Source organism: Equus asinus, chromosome 1, assembly GCF_041296235.1.
Source record: "Equus asinus isolate D_3611 breed Donkey chromosome 1, EquAss-T2T_v2, whole genome shotgun sequence".
NCBI lineage: Eukaryota > Metazoa > Chordata > Mammalia > Perissodactyla > Equidae > Equus > Equus asinus.
This window is the reverse complement of record NC_091790.1, coordinates 155,017,202-155,037,500: the sequence shown is the minus strand read 5'-3', so window position 1 is coordinate 155,037,500 and position 20,299 is coordinate 155,017,202. Positions and strand designations below refer to the sequence as shown.

At 36.2% G+C, this 20,299-nt stretch overlaps 1 protein-coding gene across 2 annotated transcripts in view; it reads right to left on the bottom strand.

Moving 5' to 3' along the window:
• Window positions 1-20,299, bottom strand: part of STK31 (serine/threonine kinase 31) — a 118,182-nt gene that overhangs the window by 14,155 nt on the left and 83,728 nt on the right. The window contains exon 23 of one of the 2 annotated variants that reach the window (XM_044765853.2): window positions 10,522-10,590. The exons of the other annotated variant lie outside the window; for it this stretch is intronic. Coding sequence (XP_044621788.2) covers window positions 10,522-10,590 — 69 coding nt within the window. The remainder of the gene's footprint in view (window positions 1-10,521; window positions 10,591-20,299) is intronic. 2 annotated transcript variants of the gene reach the window in all.

Genomic DNA, 20,299 nt, shown 5'->3' with positions numbered 1-20,299 from the left:
TGAACATACATGCAAAAATTTTCAACAAAATACTAGCAAACCAAGTTCAACAGCACATTAAAAAGATCACACCATGATAAAGTGGGATTCATCCTGGTATGCAAAGACGGTTCAACATATACAAATCAATAAACGTGATACATCACATTAACAGAATGAAACATAAAAATCACATGATCTTGATAGATGCAGAAAAATCATCTGACAAAATTCAACATTCACACGCGATAAAAACTCTCAACAAACTGGGTAGAGAAGGAACATAATAAAGGCCATTTTTGACAAGCCCACCGCTAACACATACTCAATGGTGAAAGGCTGAAAGCTTTCCATCTAAGATAAGAGTGCCCACTCTCACCACTCTTATTGAACAGAGTAATGGACCTCGTAGCCAGAGTAATTAGGCAAGAAAAAAAATAAAAGTATCCCAATCAGAAAGGGATTGTCTCTGTTTGCAGATGACATAATCGTATATACAGAAAATCCTAAAGACTCCACCAAAAAACTGTTAAAACTAATCAATGAATTCAATAAATCTTCATGTTACAAAACATACAAAATTCAGTTCCATTTCTATACACTAACAACAAAACATGTGAAAAAGAAATAAAACAATCCCATTTACAATAGCATCAAAACAATAAAATACCTAATAATAAATTTAGCCAAGGCAGTGAAATATCTACACACTGAAAACTGTAAGAAATTGAAGAACACACAAATAAATGGAAAGCTACTCCATGCTCACCGATTAGAAGAATTAATATTATTAAAATGTCCATATTACCCAAAGTGATCTAAAGATTCAGTGCAATCTCTACCAAAATTCCAAAGGAATTCTTTCACAGAAACACAAAGAACAATCCTAAAATTCATATGGAATCACAAAAGATCCTTACTAGCCAAAGTAATCTTGAAAAGAAGAACAAAGCTGGAAGTATCACACTTCCTGATTTCAAACTGTATCATTAAAGCTATCATAACCAAAACAGTATAGTACTGGCACAAAAACAGACACACAGATTACTGGAACAAAATAGAGAACCTAGAAATAAACATACATAGTCAACTGATCTTTGACAAATGTGTCAACAATACAAAATGGTCAAAGACTAGTTTCTCCAACAAAACAGTGTTAGGAAAACTGGATATACACACGCAAAAGAATGAAACTGAACCATTATCATACACCATACACAAAAATCAAACTGAAATGGATTAAAGACTTAAATGTAAGACCTGAAACTGTAAAACTCCTACCAGACAACAGGGGAGAAGCTTCTTATGTAAGTCTTGGTAATGATTTTTCGGATTTGACATCAAATGCACAGGGAACAAAAGCAAAAATACACAAACGGTATTACATGAAACTAAATGCTTCTCCACAGCAAAGGAAGCAATCAACAAAGTAAAAAGGCAACCTACAGAATGGGAGAAAATATTTGCGAACCATATATCTGATAAAGTTTAATATCCAAAATATATAAGGAACTGCCACAACCTAATACCAAAAAATCTCCAAATAAGTCAATTTAAAAAAAGAGCTAAGGCCCTGAAAAGACATTTCTGCGAGGAAGATGTACAAATGGCCAAATGGCCAAGAAGTATATACAAAAGGTGCTCAGTCACTAATAATGAGGGAAATGCAAACCAAAACTTCAGTAAGCTATCACTCTACACCTGTTAGGATGGCTACCAGCAAAAACAATGAAAGGTTATGTATTGGAAAGGATGTAGAGAAAAGGGAACCCTTGTACACTGTTGGTGGGAATGTAAACTGTTGCAGCCACTATGGAAAACAGTATGCAGATTCCTCAAGAAACGAAAAATAGAACTACCATATGATCCAGCAATTCCACTTCTGAGTATATATCCAAAGGCACTGAAATCAGGATCCCAAAGAGATATTTGCATTCCTGTGTTCACTGCAGCACTATTTACAAAAGCCAAGACATGGAAGCATCCTAAATTTCCATCAACACATAAACTGATAAAATATGATACTTACACACAGTAGACCATTATTCAGTCTTAAAAAAGGAGGAAATTCTGCCAAGTGCAACAACATGGATGAACCTGTAGTACACCATGCTAAGCGAAATAAGCCAGACACAGAAGAACAAATACTGCATGATCCTACTTTATGAGGAATCTAAAATAATCAAACTCATAGAAGCAGAGAGTAGAATACTGGTTACCAAGGGCTGGGGGGAGTGGGAAAAGGGGAAGTAGTGGTATAAGGGAACAAAATTTCAGTTATGCAAAATGAATAAGTCCTACAGATCTACTGTACAGCATACTGCCTACAGTTAACGATACTTTATTGTGTACAGTCACATGTCACTTAACGACGAGTTTACATTCTGAGGAATGCATCATTAGTTGATTTCCTCATTGTGAAAACATCATAGAGTGTCCTTATACAAACCTAGATCTGACAGCCTAGTATACACCTAGGCTATATAGCACTAATCTTATGAGACCACTGTCATATATGCGGTCCATTGTTGACTGAAACATCACTACATGGCTCATGACTATATTTAAAATATTACTAAGAGGCCAGATCTCATGTTCCCTGTAGGACATTTGGTCCTGTCCAAAACGTTCATCAGACTTTTGGGTCATGCCAAAACATCTGTGATATCTGGTTATATTGGTCCTATCCAAAATGTCCATGGAAACACCGGGGTCCATGCTAAAAGGTCCTTGATATTTATTCCTGTCCAAAAACACTGGGCATGGACCAAATATGCTCATGGACATTTTAGATAAGACCAAATGTTAAGGACTACTTGCCACAGACCAAATGTCTTACAGACTAACGTCTGATAAACATTTTAGACAGGACCAAGTATCAAGGACCTTTTGTCACGGACTCAATGTCTTATGGACATTTTGGACAGAACCAAATATCTGCTAGTCCTTATGTTAAGTGTGTTTATCACATACATACACAAATAAAAATAAGACAAGAGGGGAAAAATTCATATAGAATTGCAAGGGACCGAGAATAGGCCAAATAATCCTGAAAAAAAAAGAACAAATTAGGAGAACTCACATTTCCCAATTTCAAACCTTAATACGAAGCAACAGTAATCAAGACTGTGGTACCAGGACAAGGACAGACATATATATCAATGGAATAGAATTAAGAATCCAGAAATAAACCCATGGAATTAGCCATCTGATTTCAAAAAGGTGCCAAGACCACTCAACAGAAAGAACAGGCTTTTCAACAAATGGTACTGGGATAACTGGATAAGCACATGCAAAGGAATGAAGTTGAAATTTTACCTCACACAATATGCAAAATTTAACTCCAAAGGACTAAATGTAAGAGCTATAACTATAAAATTTCTTCTCTTGGAAGAAAATATAGGAGTAAATCTTCATGACCTTGGATTTAGCAAAGAACTCTTAGAAATAAAACAGAAACTAAGGAACTAATGAAAAAATAGATTAAAGTGGACTTCATGAAAATTAAAAAGGTGTGCTTCAAAGGACACCATCAAGAAGGTGAAAATGCAACCCACAGAATGGGAGAAAATATTTATCATATATCTAATAAAGGACTCGTATCTAGACTATAAGGAAATCTTACAACTCAATAATATAAAGACAAATAACCCCATTTAAAAATGAGCAAAAAGTTATGAATAGACATTTCTTGAAGAAAAATACACAAATGTTCAACATCATTAGTCATCAAAGAAATGCAAATCAAAACTACAATGAGATACCACTTCACACCCAGTAGGATGGCTAGAATCAGAGAGACAGATAACAACCAGTGCTGGAGAAGATAAAAAGAACTTGGAACCCTGACACACCCCTGGTAGAAATGTAAAATGGTGCAGTCATGTTGGGAAACACTCTGGCAGTTCCTCAGCTCAACAGAGTTACCATTTCATCCAGTAATTCCACTCCTAGGTACATACCCAAGAGAAACGAAATATAAGTCCACACAAATACTCATATACAAATATTCATAGCAGCATTATTCATAATAGCTAAAAGGTAGAAACAGGCAAAAAGGGTAGGTAAAACGTGGTAAGTCCACATAATGGAAAATTATTTGACCTTAAAAAGGAATGAGGTACTGATACATGCTACAACTTAAATGAACCTTGAAAACATTATGCTAAGTGAAAAAGCCAGACACAAATGTCTACATACTATATGATCCCATTAAATTGAACATCCAGAATAAGGAAATCTCAAGAGACAGAAAGTAGATTAGTGGTTGTTTACAACTCAGGTGGGGGTATAGGGACATAGAGAGGTGATAGCCAAAAAGTACAGAGTTTCATTTTGAGGTGATAAAAATGTTGTAAAACTGTGGTGATGGTTACACCACATATCCGTGAATATACTGAAAGCCACTGAATTGTACACTTTGGGTGAATTGTAAGATATTTAACTTATTTCTCAATAAAGCTGTTTAAAAAAGATTATAAAACTTTAATGAAAGACATGCCATATTTCTTTTAATGTAAGACACATTAAAACACTAAGGAATTGAAATACTGCCAATAAAACTACGAACAATGATAAAAATACCTCAATTGTGAGAAACATGCCAATTTCAGAGATATTACGTTGTTAAAAATAATAATACTTTACTTCATATTTGAAAGCTGTTAAGACGACAGATCTTCAAAGTTCTCAACAGGGGTCAGCCCCATAGCCAAATGGTTAAGTTTGTGCGCTCCGTCTTAGCAGCCTAGGGTTTGCATGTTCTGATCCTGAGCATGGACCTACATACTGCTCATCAAGCCATGCTGCGGCAGCATCCCACATATGAAAAATAGAGGAAGACCGCCATAGATGTTAGCTCAGCAACAATCTTCCTCAAGCAAAAAAGAGGAAGACTGGCAACAGATGTTAGCTCAGGGCCAGTCTTCCTCACCAAAAAATAAAAATAAAAAAGATAAAATTAGATCCTTACTCCATATCATACACAAAAATGGATTCCAGAGGAATTAAAAATATAGGGGGAAAATGGGAGAAAAAGGCAGGTCCAAAAAATGGCAGATGAGGAACACTTACCAGAAAAAATACAATAAAGCAAAATTCATTCATTCATTCAAAAAATATTTATCAAGCTCCTACTATGTGTCAAGCACTGCCACAGACACTGGGAATACAATGATGCATAACACAAAGTCCCTGCCCTTATTGAGCTTACAGACCAAATATAAATTTTTTTAAAAAAAGAGTGAAACAATCTATTTTTTTTTTTTTAAAGATTTTATTTTTCCTTTTTTTCCCAAAAGCCCCCCGGTACATAGTTGTATTTTCAGTTGTGGGTCCTTCTAGTTGTGCTATGTGGGACACCACCTCAGCATGACCTAATCAGCGGTGCCATGTCCGCGCCCAGGATCCGAACCCAGGAGACCCTGGGCCGTCGACATGGAACGCAAGAACTTTACCACTTGGCCACAGGGCTGGCCCCCGAAACAATCTATTTTTAAGAGGATAGATACATAGACTTTTCTGGAAAGATTTATAAGAAACTAGCAATAACATAGTGTTTTGGGGGAAGAAACTTGGGTAGCTGAGAGACACATTGCTAAAAAGATTACTTTTCACAGTATGTGCTTCCTTCTGTAACTTCTCAATTTTGCATCATACACATTTTACATGAAGGAGCACCTATTTGTAGGAACTAATCTTCAAACAAACGTAAGAGTTGTACAATAGTGAAATGAGTTGCTCTGAACTTAAAAGTACTTAAGCAGAGGCTGAAGGCCATCTGTCAGAGACGTTACTGAAGAAATTCTTCTAGGGGTTAGAGACCAGTGAATTAATTATTCTCTAACATCTCTTTTATTTGCATGATTCGAGGATTCCTCTCCACTTATGGTATGGCCCTCCTAAATGTCCAGTCTATAGTTTCCTCATTTATTTGATAAATACATGTGATCACAAAATGTAGGTAAAGACAACCCCATTCCTATCCCTAATGGCTGCCTCAGATCATAGAAGCTACTACTACACAAGCCAAGTATTCTTCTAATTTGATGTCTGCAAGTAGCTACCTACATTAAACAGGCTCTTCTTGTAGTTATCCACCTTCCTTATACACACACCAAGCACAGTGCCTAGCACACAGCTGACAGATTACAACCTGTGACAAGCAGACTTCTAACATGTCCCCCAGGGATCCCTACTTCCTGGTATTCTTGTCCTATGTAATCCCTTCATCTTGAGTGTGGGCTTGACCTAGTGAAAGGCTTCTAACAAAGATAAAAAGTGATGGGATGTCACTTCCATGAGTTGATCATGAAAAACTGTGACTTCTGTCTAGCTAACAGACTTTCTACTGCCTTCTGTGTTTACAGACTTAGATGGCACAAGTTGCCAAGATGGAAATATGGCAAAGAATTGAGGGCAACCTCTGGGCAACAACTAGAGAGGAAGTGAATTCTGCCAACAATTATGTGAGCTTGGAAGCAAATCCTTAGTCGAGCTTTAAGATGACTACAGCCCAGCTGAAAACTTGACTGCAGCCTGTGAAACACACTAAAGCAGAGGACCCAAATAAGCTGTGCCCAGATTCCTGAGTCACAAAATGTAAAACAAATGCGTTAAGTCACTAAATTTCAAGATAATTTATCACAGGATAATTTTTCTATCAAACTTGAAAGAGTAGGGTTTCAGGTGTTCACTTTGGGTAAAGGTGTAACCTCTAATGTAGCAGTACAGGCATTTTTCTAATGGCAAGAAACTTGTATCATAGGCTTTTCAAGTGTAAAACATTATCAACCTTCTTTGTTATCTCATTCTACAGAGATAACCAGTAAGTGTAATGAACAGTTTCATAATCTCCCAAAGTTGTCTCCAATGTTTTTTACTACTACTGAAGTGCAGCAAAGCTGCTTAATATTCATTTCTAATGTGTGTTTCTTAAAAACTAATTTCAAGGGATATTAGTAGATACTATAAAATAAATATTTCTGTGGTCAAGTAAGTTAAGCAACTACAGAGTTAAAACCAGGTGTGTTCCTTCACTGAAGTCCAAACTATCAAAATGGCATGAGATTGAGTCAAGTGAAAGGAAGAAATAAAAACTGTCTTTGTTCATGGATTATATGAATATCTCGGTAGAAAATCTGAAAGCACTGGGGGAAAACACTCCTGGAACTAATAAATGATTATAGCAAGGTTGCAGGACATTAATATACAAAAGTCAACCACTTTCCTATAAACTAGCAACGAACAAATGGAATCTGAATTTAAAAACACAATACCACTTACATTAGCCCACAAAAAATGAAATACTAAGGTATAAATCTAACAAAATATGTACAAGATCTATATGAGGAAAACTATAAAACTGTGATGAAAGAAACCAAAGAACTAAATAAATGGAGAGATATTCCATGTTAATGGATAAGATGACTCAAAACTATCAAGATATCAATTCTTCCCACCTTGATCTACAGATTCAATGCAATCCCAATCAAAATCCCAGCAAGTTACTTTGTGGATATCAACAAACTGATTCTAAAGTTTATAGAGAGGCAAAAGACTCAGAATAGCCAACACAATATTGAAGTAGAAGAATAAAGTTGGAGGACTAACACTACTCAACTTCAAGACTCACTATAAAGGTACAGTAATCAAGACTGTGTGGTATTGTTAATAAAGAAACAGGTCAATGGAACAAAACAGACCCACATAAATATAGTCAACTGATTCTTGACAAAGGGGAAAAGGCAATAACAATAGAGAAGACAGTCTTTTCAACAAATGGTGCTGGAACAACTGGGCATCCATGTGCAAAATAATGAATCTAGATGTAGACCCTACAACCTTCACAAAAATTAATTCAAAATGGAGTTTGATCTAAATCCAGACCTAAATGTAAAATGCAAAACTTAAAACTCCTAGAAGATAAAATAGGAGAAAATATAGATGATCCTGGGTTTGGCGATGACTTTCTAGATATGACACCAAAGGCACAATTCATGAAAGAAAGAACTGATAATGGATTTCATAAAAATTAAAAATTTCTGCTCTCCAAAAGACCCTGTCAAGAAAATAAAAAGACAAGCAATGTATTGTGAGAAAACATTTGCAAAAAATATATCTGATAAAGGACTGCTATTCAAAATATGCAAAGAACACTTAAAGCTCAACAATAAGAAAACAATATGATTAAAAAATGGGCCAAAGACCTTGCAAGACATCACAAAAGAAGGTATACAGATGGCAAATAAGCATATGAAAAGATGCTCCATCACAACATGAGGAAAATGTAAATTAAAACAACAAGGAGATATCACTACACATCTATTAGAATGGCCAAAATTCAGAACACAGACAATACCAAATGCTGGCAAGGATGCGGAGTAGCAGGAATTCTCATTCACTGTTGGTGGCAATATAAAATGGTACAGACACTTTGAAAGACAGTTCAGCAGTTTCTTACAAAACTAAACATACTATCCATCAGTTGCACTCCTTGGTATTGATCCAAGGAAATTAAAACTTATGTTCACACAAAAACCTGAACATGGATGTTTATTGGAGCTTTATTCATAATTGCCAAAACCTGGAAGCAACCAAGACGTCCTTCAGCAGATGAATGGATAAATAAACTGTGGTACAAGCAAATAATGGAATATTATTCAGCACTGAAAAAAAGAGCTATCAAGACATGAAAAGACATGCAGGAATCTTAGATGCATTTTACTAAGTGGGAAAAAAGCCAATCAGAAAATGTTACATACTGTATGATTCCAAATATATGACATTCTGGAAAAGGCAAAACTATGGAGACAATAAACAGATCAGTGGTTATCAGCAGTTTGGGGAAGACAGAGATGAATAGGCAGAGCACAGAAGACTTTTAGGGCAGTGAAAATACTCTAACGGTAGATACATGTCATGATAATTTTGTCCAAACTTATAAGAATGTATAGCACCAAGAGAGAACCCTAACGTAAACTATTGACTTTAGGTGATAATGATGGTCAATGTAGGTTCATCAATTGTAACAAATGTACCACTCTGGTAGGGGATGTTGACAACTATGATATAGATAGACTATGCATATGTGGGGATGGAGTATGTGGGAAATCTCTGTATCTTCCTCTCAATTTTGCTGTGAACCTAAAACTGCTCTAAGAAAAATAAAGTTAAAAAAAACAGTTGTAAAATATAAAACAAGTATTTTTTTTTAAAAGATGACAACTTTTAGGGGTTGGCCTGGCAGTGTAGCGGTTAAGTTCGTGTACTCTGCTTGGGCAGCCCAGGGTTTACAGGTTCAGACTCCAGATGTGGGCCTAGCACCACTCATCAAGCCACGCTGTGGCAGCATCCCACATAAAATAGAGGGAGATTGGCACAGATGTTAGCTCAGCAACAATCTTCCTCAAGCAAAAAAAGAGGAAGATTGGAAACAGATGTTAATCAGGGCCAATCTTCCTCACCAAAGATAAATAAATAAATAATGAGAACTTTCAGAGTCTGATTATTATGCTTTTATAGACTCATTTACTGCCACATTTAACCTCATAATATCTAGTCATACTGGACTATTCCATTTCAAAAGAATTTAATATTTTCATGTCTTAGTGCAGGCTATTGTCTTTACCTGAAATGCCCGTCACCTCATTCTACCTCTCGTAAAGCTCCTAATTCAATCTTGAAGATTCACCTCAAATAACTACTTGGTGGCATTTTTGACCTACCTCTTCCCTCCCCCTTTCTTTGTAGAATTAAAAATTAGCTTCTTCCAAAATATTTTCTTAATATTCTATTTATAGATCTTGGTTGTTTACTTGTTCACGTTTCTAAATTATTAATTTCTTCAATGTTGCAATCCTACTAACCAGCACCTATTTCAATTCCTGGTATAGAATAGGTACTCAAAATACATTGGCTGAATACATATATGAATGGCAAAGCAATATGATTGACATAGATGTATGAAAAAGAAAAGATATAGCTAGGTACTTATAAAAAATAGTAAAACAGAGGCCGGCCCTGCGGCCGAGTGGTTAAGTTTGTGTGCTCTGCTTTGGCAGCCCAGGGTTTCGCAAGTTCGAATCCTGGGCATGGACATGGCACCATTCATCAAACCATGCTGAGTCAGCATCCCACATGCCACAACTAGAAGGACCCACAACTAAAAATACACAACTATGTACCAGGGGGCTTTGGAGAGAAAAAGGAAAAATAAAATCTTTTAAAAAAAATAGTAAAACATTCATTTTAATATAATATGATCTTGGAAGATACAGCAAAGACTATTTTTCCTTAATTATTACATAGATTATTAATATAATTGTGAGAAAAACATACAATCCAGCAGTATCCTCTATCAGTAATTCTCCAGCAGTGATATAAGTAGGGTACTTGAACTTTTTTCAATACTTCTTTATTGTGAATGTCATTTTGCATTCTTACAAAAACTAGAGGACGTTTCCAGTCAAATATTTAAGTTTTACATTACTGCTACACACATATATCACATTTCCATCAGCAGATGACAAAAATGTCACATACCAAATGAAACTGATCCACTTTGGGGATTCCATCTTCATTTGTCTCAAATTCCTGATTTTTAACAGAGAGCTGTTAAAGAAAATGAGAATGAATAAACTCCCAATGTACCAAAACACCAATCCTACAGCAGAGTCAAATCTGGAACTCTTCAGATTCTGGTGAGCATTTACTCAAAATAAGCACATTAGCTCTTGTAGGATAAAAACACTTTTATAATAACAACTACTTGTTTACAAGCAACCAACACAGTTCCTGGGACTTCTAAAGTATCAATCACAGTTGACACACACACTATAAGCACTTTTAATACTTCTTCACCTTATAAGCAAATATATTCAAAACTTAATAACTTACATCATGTTGCTTCCCCCAAAGCTCATATGTTATGTACAAAGAAAATAAACTAGGTAAATTGGCTTCATCCTTAATACCTAACCTGTGTTCAAGAAATACATCTTAAACTTCTAAAAACTATTAAATATGGAGAATTTCTTACATACACAAAGATATTCTGAATCCCACGTATTCACCCTGCCCCAACAACCATCAACCAATGACCACCCTTGCCCTATGCACAAACCCATATGTATTACTTTTGAGGCAAATCCTATACATCTCATAATTTCACCTGTAAATGTAAATTTCTAAAAGATAGTCTTTTATTTTGAGACTGTCACAATATCACACTAAAAATTTAATAACTCTTTAAATAAGATATCCAGCTTTCAAATTTTCCAACATCTCATAAATATCATAAATTATTTTACTGTTATACAGTTTATTTAAATCCAGATCCAAATAAGTTCCATACACCGTAATTAAAACATGAGCAAAAAGACTTCTGGTCTCTTCCTGCTCCTCACCACTAAGTACACTATAAAGTTTGGAAATAACATAAAAGACAACCAAAGGCAATCTCTGAAAGGCCAAACAGGAAGGCAAACTGGGTAGAGACCGTAGGGCTAGAGGAACAACACAGTGACAAACTGGGTAGAGACCACAGGACTAGAACAACAACACAGTGACAGGGCATCTTATGACCACCCCCCAATCCAAAAAAGAAAGTGATCCAAATAGAATAACATCAAAGAAATTAATAAAATTTCTGAAAGCTAAAAACAAAGAAAAAATCTTGAAAGCAACCAAAGACAAACAAAACATTCCCTACAAAGGAATATCCATTAGAATAAGAGGATTTCTCATGTGAAACCATGGAAACCAGAAGGAAGGGGCACAACATTTTTCAACTGATGAAAGAAAAGAACTTTCAACCACAAATTGTATATCCAGTGAAATATCCATCAGAATGAAGGTGAAATCAGGATGCTCTCAGATGAAGGAAAACTAAGAGAGTTTGTCAGCAGAAGACTCTTACAGAATGGCTAAAGGAAGTACTTCAAACAAAAAGGAAACGAATAAAAAAAAGGGGTTTTGGAGTGTTAAGAAGAAAGAAATAACAATGGAAAGAACAGAAATGTAAGTAAATATCAAAAACTATCCTCCTCATCCTGAGTTTCCTAAATCATATGTGATGATTGAAACACAAGTTGTAACACTGATGCTCAAGACAATGACATTTAAAAATGGGAGGGTAAAGGAACCTAAACAGAAGGCTTCTACCTGTCATTCAAAGTGTTAAAACACTGATACAAGCAGAATATGATAACACACGTGTATATTGTAATACTCAGACCAACCACTAAGAAAACTATAGAAAGCAATACACTCAAAAAGACCATAAATAAATTAACACGGACTCAAAAAATGTTCAAGTAACCCAAAGGAAGGCAAGAAAAGAGAAATAAATGAACAGGAAAAAACAAAACAAATAATAAAATGGTAGACTTAACCCTAACACATCAATAATCACCTTAAGTGTAAATGGTATAAATGTCCCAGTTAAGAAGTGAAGATGAGCAAAGTTAAGAAAAAACACAATGAAATCATATGCCATTTACAAGCAACAGACTTTAAATTCAGTAACATAGATAGCTTTAAGTAAATGGATGGAAAAAAAAAAACAAAACACAGGGGGCTGGCCCCATGGCCGAGTAGTTAAGTCCGCATGCTCCGCTTCGGTGGCCCGGGGTTTCGCCGGTTTGACTCCTGGACGCGGACATGGCACCACTCATCAGACCATGCTGGGGTGGCATCCCACGTGCCACAACTGGAAGGACCCACAACTAAAAATGCACAACTATGTACTGGGGGGCTTCAGGGAGAAAAAGGAAAAATAAGAAAATCTTTAAAAAAAACACAAATTACTTTTAAAAACATAGGCATGGTTGTATTAATATCAGATAAAGTGATAAAAGGGTCAATACACCAGGAAGACAAAATGTACAAACCAAACAATAAGGCCTTAAGATACAAGAAGCAAAAAATAATAGAGCTGAAAGGAGAAATAGACAAATTCACAATTATAGTTGAGAACTTCAACAGCCCTCTTAGCAACTGATAAAACTACCGAAAGAAAACCTGTAAGGATAAAGAAGATATGAAGAACACAATTAACCAAGAGGATCTAATTTACATATATAGAAAACTCCACCCAACATCATCAGAATAAACATTTTTTTCAAGATCCCATGGAACATTCACCAACACAGACTATAGCCTAGCAATAAAACAAATGTCAACAAATGTACAAGGAGGATATCATACAGAACATGCTCTCTGGTCATAATTAAATCAAACTAGAAATCAATACAGAAATACACAAAAATCTCCAAACACACGAAAATTAAACATCACAGGTCTAAATAATTCATGGGTCAAGGAGAAAGTCTCAAAGACAACTGAAACATACAAAAACCAGAATGAAATGGTAGGTAAGAGTTTCTTACAGATTCTCAGCAGCCTCCAGATAAACTCTTAAGAACCATCTGCTTCAAGCATTGGAGGCTGAAATAGATGACTGTTTCCCTAATCTTTGTTACCCCAGACCTTCCAATGTATGTGAAAGCTTTAAATTTCTGTATTAAAACCATTTACAATTTCAATATATAGAGTGTGGCTTCCATTTTCCTGATTGAACCCTGACCAACGGAGTCCTCAAAATCATGTCCCATCCTGCACCAAAAGAAAGAAAACTGGAGATTGTAAAATAAGTTAGAACACTTTATTTTCTAATAAGCCTTATCTTCCAAGCTTATTTTCTAATAAGGTTCTTACTGACAAGCCAGTAAGAGAGAAGATACTGACCTAGCACAATAGTTTAAGAGAGAGAAGAGAAAATTGAGAATTGCTAAAATAGTAAAAACAGCAAGACTGGTGATTAACTAGGAGGGGAGAAGAGAGATGGAAGAGTCAAAGACTACACGGTTGTTGGCTCAGGTGGAGAAGATTAGGAGAAATAGTATAGTGGTAAAGAGTGAGCACTCTGGAGGCAGACTGGCTGGGTTTGAACCCTGGTTCCACCCCCTACAGCCATGGGATCCTGAACAAATCACCATATTTCTTTGCCTCAGTTTTCTCACCTATAAACATACTGTAAGCATTGAATTGGTTAAATGTTTGCAAAGTAACTGACAGAGTAAGAATTCAGTAACTTATCTATTTTTATTTTTTAAATTTCAGGTAACTTGGAGAGAGTTAGCAATGTGAATGCTGTCTTTTTTAAAAAGCTTTTGTTGAGGTAACCTTGGTTAATAGCATTCTATAAATTTCAGGTATACATATTTCAACTTCTGTATCTACTACATGGTGCTCACCACTCAAAGCTATTTGTCATCCATCACTGTATAAATGTGCCCTTTTACTCTTTTCACCCTCTCTCGTCTCCCCTCCCTGTCTGGCAACCACCAATCTGGGTCTGTTTGTTGTTGTTGTTTTACCTTCCACATGAATGAAATCATACAGTATTTGGCTTTCTCTGTCTGACTTATTTTGCTTAGCATAATACCCTCAAGGGCCATCCATGTTGTCACAAATGGCAAGATTTCATCTTTTTTAACAGCTGAGTAGTATTTCATTGCATATATATACCACACCTACTTTATCCATTCATCTACCAATAGGCACTTAGGTTGTTTCCAAGTCTTGGCTATTATGAATAATGCTACAATGACCATAGGGGTGCATATATCTTTTTGAATCAGTGTTTTCATGTTCTGTGGATAAATCCAGAAGTGGAATACCTGGATCACATGCTAGTTCTATTTTTAATTTTTTGAGGAATCTCCACATTGTTTTCCATGGTGGCTGCACCAGTTTACACTCCCACTAGCAGTATATAAGAGTTCCCTTTTCTCCACATGCTCTCCAACTCCTGTTATTTCTTGTCTTTTTTAAAGTATGCTTTTTGGTGAGGAAGACTGGCCCTGAGCTAACATCTGTTGCCAAGCTTCTTCTTTTTTTTTATTCTCCCCAAAGCACCAGTACACAGTTGTATATCCTAGTTGTAGGTCACTCTAGTTCTTCTATGTGGGATGCCACCACAGCATGGCTTGAAAAGCAGCATCTAGGTCTGCACCCAAGATTCAAATTCGTGAACCATGGGCTGCTGAAGTGGAGCACATGAACTTAACCACTCGGTCACAGTGCCAGCCCCGTTATTTCTTTTTAATAATAGCCATTCTGACAGGTGTGAGGTGATATCTCACTGAGGTTTTGATTTGCATTTCCCTAATAATTACTGACCTTGAACATCTTTCATGTGCCTGTTGGCCCTCTGTATATCTTCTTTAGAAAAATATCCATCCATAGCCTCTGTCCATTTTTTGATAGTTTTTTTTTTGTTTTGAGTTGTATGAGTTCTTTATATATTTTGGAAATTAACCCATTATATATATGATTTGCAAATATTTTCTCCCAATTGTTAGATTGTCCTTTCATTTTGTTGATGGTTTCCTTTCTTATGCAGAAGTTTTTTAGTTTGATGTAGTCCCATTTGTTTTTTTTGTTTCCCTTGCCTGAGGAGACATGATATTCAAAAAGATACTGCTGAGAACAGTGTCAAAGAACATACTGCGTATGTTTTCTTCTAGGAGTTTTATGGCTTCAGGTCTTACATTCGAGTCTTTAATCCTTTAATCCATTTTGAGTTAACTTTTATGTATTTGCGATAAGATGATCTACTTTCATTCTTTTACATGTGGCTGTCCAGTTTTCCCAATACCATTTAGTGAAGAAACTTTCTTTGCTCCATTGTATGTTCTTGGCTCTTCTGTCAAAAATTAGCTATCTATAAATCTTTGGGTGTATTTCTGGGCTTTCAATTCTATTTCATTGATTTGTGTGTCTGTTTTTCTGCCAATACCATGCTGTTTTAGTTATTATCATTTTGTAGTATATTTTGAAATCAGGGAGTGTGATACCTCCAGCTTTGTTCTTTTTTCTCAGGGTTCTTTTGGCTATTTGGGGTCTTTTGTTTTTCTATATAAATTTTAGGATTCTTTGTTCTATTTCTGTGAAAAACATTGCTGCAACTTTGATGTCAGAGATTGCACTGAATCTGTAGATTGGTTTAGGATGTATGGACATATTAACTATGTTAATTCTTCCAGTCCACGACCATGGAATCTCTTTCCATTTCTTTGTGTTTTCTTGGAATTCAACAATGTTTTATGGTTTTCAGTACACAGACCTTTCATCTCCTTGGTTAAATTTATTCTAGATATTCTATCCTTTTTGTTATGATTGCAAACGGGATTATCTTTTTGATTTCTCTTTCTGCTACTTCGTTGCTAGTGGACAGAAACTCAACTGATTTTTGTATGTTGATTTTCTACACTGCAACTTTACCGTATTTATTATTTCTAATAGTTTCTTGGTGGACTCATGGTTTTCTATATTTAAAATCATATCATCTGCAAATAGTAACAGTTTTACTTCTTCCTTTCCAATTTGGATCCCTTTTATTTACTTTTCTTGCCTAATTACTGTGGCTAGGACTTCCAATACTATGTTAAATGAGCGGTAAAAGTAGGCATCCTTGTCTTGTTCCTATTCTTAAGAGCAACAGCTTTCACTTTTTCACCATTCAATATGGTGTTACTATTTGTCATATATGGCCTTTCTTATGTCGAAGTACTTTCCTTATATACCTATTGAGAGGTTTTATCATAAATGGATGCTGTATGTTGTTGAATGCTTTCTCTGCATCTTATTGAGATGATCATGTGATTTCTATTCTTCACTTTGTTAATATGGTGTATCACACTGACTGATTTGCAGATCTTGAATCATCTTGGACTCCTAGAACAAATCTCATTTGTTTATGGTATATGATCCTCAACATATTGCTGTATTCAATTTGCTAGTATCTCATTGAGGATTTTTGCATCTATGTTCATCAGTGATATTGGCCTGTAATTCTCTTTTCTGTATTGTTCTTGTCTGGTTTTGGTATCAGGGTGTTGGCCTTGTAGAATGAGTTAGAAAGAATCCCCCCTCCTCTTCAATTTTTTGGAAGAGTTTGAGAAAGACAGGTATTAAATCTTCCTGGAATGTTTGGTAGAAATCACTGGGGAAGTCATTACGCCCTGGACCTTTGTTTTTTCGGAAGTTTCTGATTATTGTTTCAATGTATTTACTACTGATCTGCCTACTCAGATTCTCTATTTCTTCTTGATTCAGTTTTGGAGGTTGTATAATTTTAAGAATCTATCCATTTCTTCTATATTATCCCAGTTTGTTGGCATATAGCTTTCCATAGTATTCTTTTATAATCTTTTGAATTTCTGTGGTATCCATTGTAATTTCTCCTCTTTCGTTTCTGATTTTGTGTTTTCTTTTTCTCTTGGTTAGTCCAGCTAAAGCTTTGCCAATTTTATTTTTTCAAAGAAACAGCTCTCAGTTTCATTGATCCTATTGTCTTTATTTCATTTACTTCCACTCATTTTTATTATTTCCTTTCTTCTACTTATTTGGGGCTTCCTTTGTTCTTCTTTTTCTAGTACCTCTATGTCTAATATTAGATTATTTGAGATTTTTGTTTCTTGAGCTATGCCTGTATTGCTATAAACTGTCCTCTTAGTACCACTTTTGCTGTATTCCATATATTTGGGTATGTTGTATTTTCATTTGTCTCTAGATAATTTTTCTCCTCCACTGATCCAACAGTTATTCAGTAGCATGTTGTTTAATCTCCACGTTTGTGACTTTTCCAGTTTTCTTCTTGTGGTTGATTTCCAGTTTCATACTGTTGTGGTCAGAAAAGATGCTTCAAATTATTTCAATCTTCTTAAATATACTGAGACTTGTTTGTGGCCTAATACATGATCTACTTGGACAATATTCCCTATGCATACAAAAAGAATGTGTATTCTGCAGTTCTGGGATGGAATGTCTTGTATACGTCTATTAAGTCCATGTGGTATAAGGTGTCATTTAAGGCCAATGTTTCCTTATTGATCTTCCGTCTGGGTGATCTCTCCACTGATGTAAGTGGAATGTTAAAATTTCCTATTATTGTGTTACTGGAATTTCTCCTTTTATGTCTGTTAATATATGTTTTATGTATTTAGATGCTCCTATATTGGGCACAGAGATATTTAGAGATGTTGTATCCTCTTGTTGGACTATTGCCTCTATCATTACTTAATGCCCTTTTCTCTTGTTACAATTTTTGTCTTAAAATTTTGTCTGATACAAGTATTGCTACTCCAGCTTTCTTTCCATTTGCATGGAATATCTTTTTCCATCTCTTCACTTTCAGTTCGTGTATTTAAGTCTGAAGTGTTTCTCTTGTATGCAGCATATATATGGGTCTTGCTTTTTTATCCATTCAGCCAAACTACATCTTCTGATTGAAGCATTTAGTCCATTTACATTTACAGTAACTATTGATAAGAATGTACTTATTGCCATTTTGTTACCTTTTTTCCGGATGTTTTTGTAATTCTTTTCTGTCCCTTTCTTCTTCTCTTGCTCTCTTCCCTTGTGATTTGATGGCTTTCTTTAGTGCTATGTTTGGATTCCTTTCTCTTTTTTTGTGTGTAATTATTACAGGCTTTCGGTTTGCAATCTATATTAAGTTATGGTCTCTCAAGTTTGACCTCTTACTAAAAGCCTTACACTTTTACTCCCCCGCCTAGCTTTATGTTTATGACATCATACTTTACCTGTTTTATTTCTGTGTATCCCATAACCTCTTATCATACAGAAGATTAGTACTTTTGTCTTTTGATCTTCATACCAGCTTTATAGACAGTTGATACACTACCTTTACTATATATTTGGCTTTACCAGTGATATTTTTTCTTCAATAATTTTCTTATTCCTATTTGTGGCCTTTTCTTTTCCATTTTAATAAGTCCCTTTAACACTTCTTGTAAGGCCAATTCAGTGGGGATGAACTCCTTTAGTTTTTTTGTCTGGAAAACTCTTTCTCTCTCCTTCCATTCTGAATGATAAACTTGCTGAGTAGGTTGTAAGGTTTTTCCTTTCAGCACTCTGACTATATTGTGCCACTCTCTCTAGCCTGTAAGGTTTCTGCTGAAAAGTCAGAAGATAGCTTATGGGATTTCCTTTGTATGTAACTTGTTTTTCTCTTGCTGCTTTTAGGATTCTCTCTTTAATTCTTGACTTTTAATCATAATGTGTCTTGCTGTGGGCCTCTTTGGATTCATCTGGGTTAGTGTACTCTGTGCCTCCTATCCTGGATGTCTGTTTCCTTCCACAGGTCAGGGAAGTTTTCAGCTATTATTTCTTCAAATAAGTTCTATGCCCCTTTCTCTCTCTGCCTTCCAAGACACCTATAATGTAAATGTTAGTACACCTGATGTTGTCCCAGAAGTCCCTTAGACTGTCTTTCTAATTCTTTTATCTGTTCAGCTTGGGTGATTTCCTCTACTCTTTCATCCAGATTGTTAATCCATTCTTCTGTGTCATCTACCCTGCTGCTGATTCCCTCTAGTGAATTTTTCATTTCCATTATTATATTCTTCAGCTCTGATTGGTTCTTTTTGATACTTTCTAATTCTCTTCTGAAGTTCTCACTGTATTCATCTATTCTTCTCCCCAGTTCGGTGAGCATCCTTATGACTAGTTTGTACTCTTTATCAGGTTTCACTTAGTTCTTTTTCTGAGGATTTGTCCTATTCTGTTATTTGGAAAATATTCCTTTGTCTCCTCATTTTTGCCTACTTCTCTGTGCTTACTCCTATGTATTAGGTAGATCACCTACATCTCCCAATCTTGGAAACATGGCCTTATGTAGACATCTTATGGGGCCCAGCTGCATGCTCTCATCACCCATGTCAAATGTTGCAGGGGTATCCGCTGTGTGGCCTGCATGTGCCCTTCTATTGTGGTGAAGTTGCTACTACTACAGGTGTGCAGGTGGGCTGGGCTGGCCCCCAGGCCAGCTGGTTGCGAGACCCAGTCATGTGCAGCTGGTATGTGCATGTTATTGGGTATTGCAAGCCCTCAGCATGGCTGACTGCAAGGTCTGATGCTGCACAACTACTGCAGTTTTGCTGGTAAGTGAGTCAAGCCCCCAATGTGGCAGGTTGCTATGTCTGGAGGCACACAACTGTTGCAGGCTCTCAGTGTGGCTGGATGCACAGCCCCACAGTGCTGGCTGCCTCAGATGCATTGGTGGGCAGAGCAGGCTTCCTGTGAGGCTGGTTGCAAGGTGTATGACTATTGCCATCTTGCTTTTGGGCAGGGCAGGCCTCAGGAAAGAACTGGCTATGCAGCCCTGAGGTGCACAGCTGCCTCAGGAGCACTGATGGGCCAGGCAGGCCCCGGGCATGCCAATCATTTCAAGCATTGGTAGGAAAGGCATATCCCGTGTGGCTGGTTTCAAGGCCCAGTGGCACAAGTCTGCTGT